The following is an 8,757-nucleotide window of genomic DNA, read 5'->3' on the forward strand; positions in this document are numbered from 1 at the left end:
TGTTTTGAGTTCATCATCTGATCACAGTGTGACATCATTAGTTTATAATATTGAACTTTTCCACAATATTCTCATTTATGGAGATGCACCTGTACATGGTGGCTGATTATGACAAACTAATGAAGTGCTGTGAAAATGAGTCAAATATAAAAACATGAGACAGTGGGGACCTTGGGTGTCTCCTTCAGCCACAGACATTTGTCCAGACAGGGGTCAGACTGTATAACATCAGTCCATCTGTACTCTAACCTCTGTACTTTATCACCATGTTTACACCCAGTGACACTGATGGGGAAACAGTACAGTGTTTTTTCTCTTAGTGCAATAACATCCTCACCTACAGTGTAATACTCAGAGTTTTTCATGATATCATAACAGGACATAATACATCTCTGTACATTTCTCATCTGTATATCTGCATGTCTTATGGTTGCTCTGTACATAGTCTTTATTTCTACTTTATCTATTGTTATGCTGCTCAGGACCTTGTTTTCATGCTGCTGTAATGGAATGGAAGGAACGCTGACAACCAACATGGGTCATAGCAGCAGTCCTGGTGCGGTCATGTATCAGCTGGGGTGTGACGCAGTGGCTCCGTCAGTAACTATGGGCAGTGTGTACGCACCCAGACACACATCATTGGAAACCAGCTTTAATGAGAGGTGAGGGTTGCAAAAGTCAGAACAAGAGCCTGTTGACAGAAATCAAAACTCTAAAGGAGAAGGTTGCCATGTTAGAAAACGAACGAGACTTTCTGCAGAAAACCATGACCATGACATCCACTGGTAGGTCATCTGTTCTTTGAACGCAAACGTTTGAACTAGTGCCGTCACATGATTACAATTTTAATCACATTAATCACTGCGTTGCTGTATATTTATTGTGATTAAATAACACTCATTTGTTTAACCTATACTCATTGGATGAACTCAATTAAATTGAATTTTCCATCCAATAAATGCAGCAGAAATAGAAACAGTAAGGTGCATAACATTCCTCCAGGACATAAACCTTTGCATTTCAATATACCAAATTAAGTTGGATGAAACCCCCACATCGCTGGGCTCCTGTCTTCAGAACGTGTAAGCTGCCCTCCTATAGGGTTGAAAAACACAAACACACAACATGAGCCATGAACTTCAATGCAGCGGCTTTATATTCCTAACCAGAAATCTTTGTTCATATCTTTACCAATGTCAAACTAAGAAGAACATGTGCTTTGTGTTGTTCTTCCACTGACTGAAACATGAAAAAAGAGATGTCACACATGGCTCGTTGGTCTAGGGGTATGATTCTCGCTTCGGGTGCGAGAGGTCCCGGGTTCAAATCCCGGACGAGCCCTCATCTTTGAACTTCAGTAGATAGGATGGCTGCTTCATGTTTACATTTACAGCACATAAGTTCATATTCCAACTTAGTCCCTGTAAACAGCTGTCTGCTCAAACTCTTAGAAGCAATCATTCTAGAACTGCACTGCACTGAGGACCCATGTCCAGGGAGAGCTGAGGAAGAAGTACAGGGGCTGTAAGGCAGGAGTGAAAGTAGAGGCTGCACGACATTTTAGACATTTTAAGCCAGTGATCTTTGCCTTTGGAGACGGCTTATGGTGGAGAAATGAACATTCAATGCACGAGCAACAGATCTGGTTGACATTCCTGCTGTCAGCATGCCAATTGCACGCTCCCTCAATGCTTGTGGCATCTGTGGCATTTTGCTGTGAGACAAAACTGCACATTTCAGGGTGGCCTTTTATTGTGGGCAGTTTGAGGTACACCTGTGCACTAATCATGATGTCAGATCAGCATCTTGATGTGGCACACCTGTGAGGTGGGATGGATTATCTCAGCAAAGCAGAAGTGCTCACTATCACACATTTAGACAGATTTGTGAACAATGTTTGAGAGGAATGGTAATATTGTGTATCTGGAATGAAGTTTAGATCTTCAAGTCCATCTCATGAAACATGGGAGCAAAAACAAAAGTGTTGCGTTTATATTTTTGTTGAGTGTATATATATATATATATATTATATTATCTTTTTGTTATTATTATCTGGAACACAGAGCACACAGCAGCATTTAAAATGACCAGAAACCTTTGTTTGTTTACTTTTCAGTCTCAGTATGTTCCTGCCCCAGTGCATCATGGACTGTCTGAAGCCAAATGACAAGGCTGATGAGCACATACATGAGAGTGCAGACTGGGTTTAAGTCAATGCTACTGCACTCCAGCAGCATCCTTAATGCAATACATGTACTTCACACTAATCCTAGCCACATATGCACTTAGTACCAAACTGCACGCTGCAAGCTGTTAAAGTCATGTATGTATTTAAACTTATTGTAAATGTCTGACACAGCAACATTTAAACTTTGCCTTGTTGGTCCTATCATGAGCTACATATTTACAATAAATGTGTTTAGTGTTGGTGGAAGCAACAATACTCCAGATGACCAGAACATGTTTTAAAATGACATTAACAGTGAGAACTGTAGGTAGAAAATAATCATTTGAACACATCAAATATTTTGTAGAAAAATCCCTGAATGTGCTTTTACTCAGTCTGCAAATGCAGCTGTCACCTTAAGAAGAGTTTAACAGCAACTCACTGTACACACCTGAACACAGATCTTGCAGTGTGAGCAGGTTTTGGATGCACTTAACCCTCAGGTCACTGTGGACTTCTTTGTCCAGTGGGTATTTTTGCCTCTTTACCCGGCACCATTGTATCTGTGTTGGTGCATATGGCACAGTTTGTGTAACAGAGACTCTCTCTAGACACATTGTCCAGTGTTATATGGTTTTGCAGTGTTTCCACTTGAAAGGATGACTCTTTGTGACTGAAGGTCAGCTGGACTCCACTCAGTCATCGCTTTATTTCTGCTTTGCTTTATTGAATCTTGTAGTGTCAGAATCAGGTTCAGATCAGATCAGATCAGGTGAAAAACCTCAAAAAAACATACAAACAAATGTTCAGAATTGAAAGATGAAAGTGACAGTGCATATTTTAGCAGCTAGCTTAGCACACTATGCAGGTAAGTGCACTTTAAATGAAGGACTGTATTTGAACAGACAGTTTGTGTAACCAGTTCTAACAGTATAAAAGTGAATTACAGTATAATAATGATGAAATCTGGACCAGAACCAGAAGAAACCAAATTGGACAGGAGCCACTGTGCTGAGCAGCAATAATGAGGCAGACACAAGAGGAACAGTTGAGCAGCCACTCTTATATTATTACAAATGACAAGATCATTTGTCTGGTTTGTACAAAAATATCAAGTAACTCAAAGAGTTAGGAAAAGAAAAAGAAATAGTGTGCACACTATAAAAATGACAGATTTCCCGTTGGGCCCTTAAACCAAAATCAAAATGGTCTCAGGTATATGGGTTGTAGAGTTACGGCAGTTCACCTTGTTCCAAGGATGCTTGTTCTGTGATGTAAGTGTGAATGGGTGTGTATACGTGGATATCTACTCGGTGCTGGAATCTCTTCAGGGGACTTGGCTCGCCATCGGTTTCAGCACAGATGTTGGTCCTGGACAACATCCGTCCTCAAAAAAAACCCTGACCTACAGACCAGGTCAGAAAATGACATTCAACACCATGAATTCTCAGATGCATCATTCAGGACATCAAATGTCAGAAACATAAGTCTTTCCATGTAACTCTGACATTAATCTTAATCTCTATTCAAATCTCAAATCTAACTTTCAGTTGTACAACATTCAGTACATCTAAGTATATCATTTCTGAGAACTTGGCATTAAAGTGCTCAAACATTCACTACTGTTCATGTGAGCAGTGTTTCAATAACACTTATGGTCTTATGGTCTTTTTATACCTGGCTACATCTGCCACTAATGTCCCTGAACATGTTTGGATTCCACAGCTTTAGTTTGAAGCAGTGTTTTACTAATAATTTATGCTTTTACCACATGTTTAAAATCAATTGGAAGATCATTGGAGGAGTTTAACGCTTTAAATGCCAGTTAGATTGCATGATGCAAATATTTCATGTAAACATGCACAAAACAAGTTATTTTACAAGTTGGGAGGCTCAGGCATTATTTTATATCTGTCATGTCAAAGTTTAGCCAAAATATTGAGTTGGAGTTATTAGTGTTTGTATTGCAGCAGTTTTAAATGGTGTTTTCCACTTAGGTCCATTAACTCCTATTATAATACTACATTTTAATATCAGAGCCATAACAACATGGAATCATGCATTTCTTAATGTAAGGGTTTCATTTGTGAGGACATGTCAAAGTTCATGATCATAAATTCAGCTTCACATTCTTCATTTCACTGCTTCTAAGACAAAAACATGTTCTGACCTGAAATCACAGTCAGTGATTCAAATGAAAGTGAAACATCATCAACATTTAAAGCACAAAGTTGAAGCTGCTGTCACTTCCACACACTCTGCTTCTACACACAGCACAGACTCACTGAGGAACCAGGATACAACCAGAACCCAAACCCAGCATGTAGAGGCTGAGTGAATGTGGTGCTGAAGGTGTGGAGGTGGATCAGTGTGTCAGAGGAGACTCTGTAGAAGGACAGAGTGCCAGCAGGACAGTCCACATACACTGCTGCTCTGTGAGAGACAGAGGAGGAGGAGATGGATGTTCTTCTGTTATTGTGACGGACAGAGTAACCATCATCAGAGCAGATCAGACTCCAGGACTGATTGTTTCCTCCAAACACGCAGTCATCACTGTTTCCTTTCCTTCTGATTCTTCTGTAACTCACTGATATTTTAACCGCTCCTCTCCACTCGACCTCCCAGTAACAGCGACCAGTCAGAACATTTCTACACAGCAGCTGTTCCCACACATCAAATCTGTCTGGATGATCAGGATATGGCTGCTCCTCCTCCACATGTGTCACCTTCCTGTTGTTGTCAGACAGTTTGAGCTTTGTGTTCACTGAGTTTGTGTCGACTTCAAGTTGACAGAAATCTGATGGAGAGAAAAAGACACAGCTGCAGTTTATCATCTGACACATCTGATGGCTTCATTCTGTCTTTACTGACTGATGTGTTGTTCATTCATACAAAGTTTATCATCAGACTTTTTGTCACTAATGTTTGAATGAACAAACACACAACTATAATAATAATTATAATATTATAATATATTATTATTATTATTATTATTATAATATTATAATTATTATACTTATAATATATATATATATATATATATATAAAGAAGGGAAGAAACAGTGCAGGGAAACATGGTGGATAACGTGTTTGTCACGACCTGGTGTATTTTTGGTTTTGTTTTCCTTGTTTTGGGTTTTTTAGTTTAATCTGTGTCTAATTATTGTTATTTTCCTGTTCTAGTGTTTTGTTTAGTTCTTGTGTCTTGTGCTTCCTGTTTTACTTTGGTAGTCCTGTCCTCCCTGTGTATTGTCTTGTGTTTTACTTCCTGTGTTTTCCCTCCTTGTTGATCACCTGCCCCTCCCTCATGTGTGTCACCTGTGTATCGCTGTCTTCCCTGGCCCTTGTGTATTTAGTCTTTGTCCTCCCTGCACTCTCTGCTAGTTCGTCCTGTCCGGTGTGGGGTTTGTTTCCGTTCTCGCCTCGTCCATGCCATGCCATGCCATGCTTAGATCCTCGCCTTCGATGTCATGTACTTCTGCCTGACCTCACCATGCTCCAGGTAGAAGCCTTGTTGATGCTTTGTCTTTTGTTCTCGCCTTTTTTCGCCATGTGCCGGGTTTCCTTAATCTAGTTTTGCCACGCAAGTGTGATTTTTAGTTAGTTATTTTGGACTCTTCTCTTGATTTTGGACTTCTTCTTTTTGCCCTCCTGGCCTTAAATAAAAGACTCTTGAACTTTAAACCGATCTGCGTTCTGCACCTGTGTCCGCTCCTCTGACAAGCCCTGACAGTGTTTTGTTAAAATTGATTAAAAACTTAAACAGAGACCCCGTGTGAAACTTATTTTGGTGGTAACTCGTTTTCTTAAACAGTGGCGTTTCTCGCCCTAACCCTAACCCTAATAATGCTGCTCACAGCTCAGTGTCTCAGTGTCTTCACTCTTCAGTCCATCAGTCCAGTCTGACCCTTTGGATGAGATTCTTTGTGTCTGAGTCCTGCCTGCTTTTGGACTGTGGAGCTGTTTCTTCCTGTGTTTGGACCTTTTCAACCCTTTGTGGTCTCTTATTGGATTTTGTCTTTTGTCTGCTTTGGTTGTCTCTGTTATGTCCCAGGCTGAGGGGAAACCCACACACAGCATGTCTGCACCTCCCCACTCGTCCCCACTCTCAGATCGGCAGCTACACAGGCTGGTTTCAGTGTTAGGCTGCAGTTCATGAACTCAGAGCTGAGCAGTGCCCAAACAAACAGAGACACTACAACACACTAAAGCTCCCTAACAAGAGAAAAAAGGAAAACCAATGACAAAGCTGGAACCTAAAACTCCTGCTGGGGAGTAATAAACTCCAGTAAACACCAAAGAAATCCAACCGCCGAGGCTGCGCTACAACAGCTCTGATGGACTGATAGAACACTGACTCATGCACAATAACATGAGGAAAGACTGAGTCAAACTTACACTTCCTCAGCCCCCCAGGTTTTAACCACTGCTCTCCACCATGCTCCACCCTGCAGGAAGAAACACAGTCAGAATGATTTTCTAACCAACATGAGTCCAAACTGCTGATCAACATGAAGCAGAGTTCCTCAGTTTGTCAGAGACACACAAACAGACTGAAACTCATCTGTGTCGACTCCAGAAGAGTCTCTCCTGATCTGCTCTGTGTTTATTCATGTCCTCCATTCTGTGAAATATTGCTCTCTGTCAGTGCTTTACTGTAAAATCCTCTTCATGCAGCAACAGTGTAGGTTTGATCTCAGCATTGTGCATTTATCCAAAGCAGCAAACAAGCCACACTGTCTCTGACTGTTTGTTCCTTTCACTCTATATGCAAACACAAGCCTGGTTCACATGTGTCATGGATGGAAGAGTTTCTGACACACTTCAAATAAATACATTCACTCATGTCTGTGTGTAGTTTTTACAGTGATAATATTGTAGTGTCTCCCTGCTCTCTGTCTCTGACTGAAGGAACTCCTCCTTCTACCATTGTGTTGTTGTCTCCTCTGAAGCTTCACATATGGATTGTTTCAGGAACATTTGTTTGTGGAAATAATTCAGTGGTTCTTACAGCTGAGGACATTAATAAGTAGGGCATCATTTTGTATTTGATCTGCACTAAGTGTGACTGAAAATCAGTCTGTTTGTATTTTGACATGAAGAACGTGTATAAAGAAAAGTGAAGTTAACATGATGGACACTTAATGATGGAGGAAGATGAACATCAGGGATCAGTGATTATTTCTTCTCTGCAGTTTCAGTCCATCCATCAACAGCTGTGGATATATGAGCTAAACTGACAGACTGAGGAGGACTCATGCTCTGTGGTCTCTGTGTACCTGAGAGTCTTCAGACTACAATCTGGACTGTTGAGTAAAGCAGACAGCAGCTTCACTCCTGAGTCTCCTGGATGATTGTAGCTCAGGTCCAGCTCTCTCAGATAGGAGGGGTTGGAGGTCAGAGCCGAGGCCAGAGAAGCACAGCCCTCCTGTGTGATCAGACAACCCGACAGACTGGAGGTACAAAACATGAAAATCCAACAGATCTTCAACATGAACATGAAGCAGAATTTAACTGATGATCAACAAGCTGGATCCTGACCTGAGAGTCTTCAATCTACAATCTGGACCCCCTAATCCGTGAGACAGCTGCTTCACTCCTGAATCCTGCAGGTCGTTATTATCCAGATCCAGCTCTCTCAGACTAGAGGACTGGGAGCTGAGGACTGAGGACAGAGCTTCACAGCTTCTCTCTGAGAGGTTACAGCTGCTCAGTCTGAGAAAAAAAAGAATGAACACAAAGTCAATGTTTTATTGTTCATATAAAAATCAGCCATGTTTGAAATGGTTCATAAATCCACCTACAGAACTTTGTTGGAGGCTTTGACCACTGGCAGCAGCCTCAGAAGAGCCTCCTCTGAAGCAGAGTATTTCTTCAGGTCAAACACCTCCAGATCTTCTTCTGATGACAGTAAGATGAAGACCAGAGCTGACCACTGAGCAGGAGACAGTTCATCTGTGGAGAGACGTCCTGATCTCAGGGCCTGTTGGATCTCCTCCACTAGAGAACGATCATTCAGTTCATTCAGACAGTGGAACAGATTGATGCTTCTCTCTGCAGACACATTCTCACTGATCTTCTCCTTGATGTACTGGACTGTTTCCTGATTGGTCTGTGAGCTACTTCCTGTCTGTGTCAGCAGGCCCCGTAGAAGAGTCTGATTGGTCTCCTGTGAAAGACCCAGGAGGAAGCGGAGGAACAAGTCCAGGTGTCCATTTGGACTCTGTAAGGACTTGTCCACAGCACTCTGGTGGAGGTGTTTTAGTTCAGGTTTGTTTCTAAAGACCTTAAACCACAGAGATGTTGTTTGTTGTTGTTCCAGCAGGTTGACAGCAGAGCTGCTGAAGGTCAGATGGACATGAAGAGCAGCCAGAAACTCCTGAACACTCAGATGGATGAAGCAGAACACCCTGTCCTGGTACAGGCCTCTCTCCTCTTTAAAGATCTGTGTGAACACTCCTGAGTACACTGAGGCTGCTCTGATATTGATGCCACACTCTGTCAGGTCTGACTCATAGAAGATCAGGTTTCTTTTCTGCAGCTGATCAAAAGCCAGTTTTCCGAGAGACTTGATCATCTTCCTGTTGGTT

General features: G+C 41.7%; 1 protein-coding gene and 1 non-coding gene across 2 annotated transcripts; one reads left to right on the forward strand and one right to left on the reverse strand.

Annotated features, from left to right (window-relative positions):
- Positions 1–1,269: 1,269 nt before the first annotated feature.
- trnap-cgg (transfer RNA proline (anticodon CGG)) lies at positions 1,270–1,341 on the forward strand. The gene has a single exon. It is a non-coding gene; the product is annotated as a tRNA-Pro (tRNA).
- A 3,114-nt stretch (positions 1,342–4,455) lies between these two features.
- Positions 4,456–7,866, reverse strand: LOC114429847 (stonustoxin subunit alpha-like; the record flags this gene model as incomplete). The annotated part of the gene is made up of 3 exons (XM_028398463.1): positions 4,456–4,941; positions 7,494–7,620; positions 7,709–7,866. Coding segments are annotated over 3 exons (771 nt in total), but the record flags the coding sequence as incomplete, so codon positions are not given.
- Positions 7,867–8,757: the final 891 nt, after the last annotated feature.

The sequence above is a fragment of the Parambassis ranga genome, unplaced genomic scaffold, assembly GCF_900634625.1.
Source record: "Parambassis ranga unplaced genomic scaffold, fParRan2.1 scaffold_21_arrow_ctg1, whole genome shotgun sequence".
Lineage (NCBI taxonomy): Eukaryota > Metazoa > Chordata > Actinopteri > Ambassidae > Parambassis > Parambassis ranga.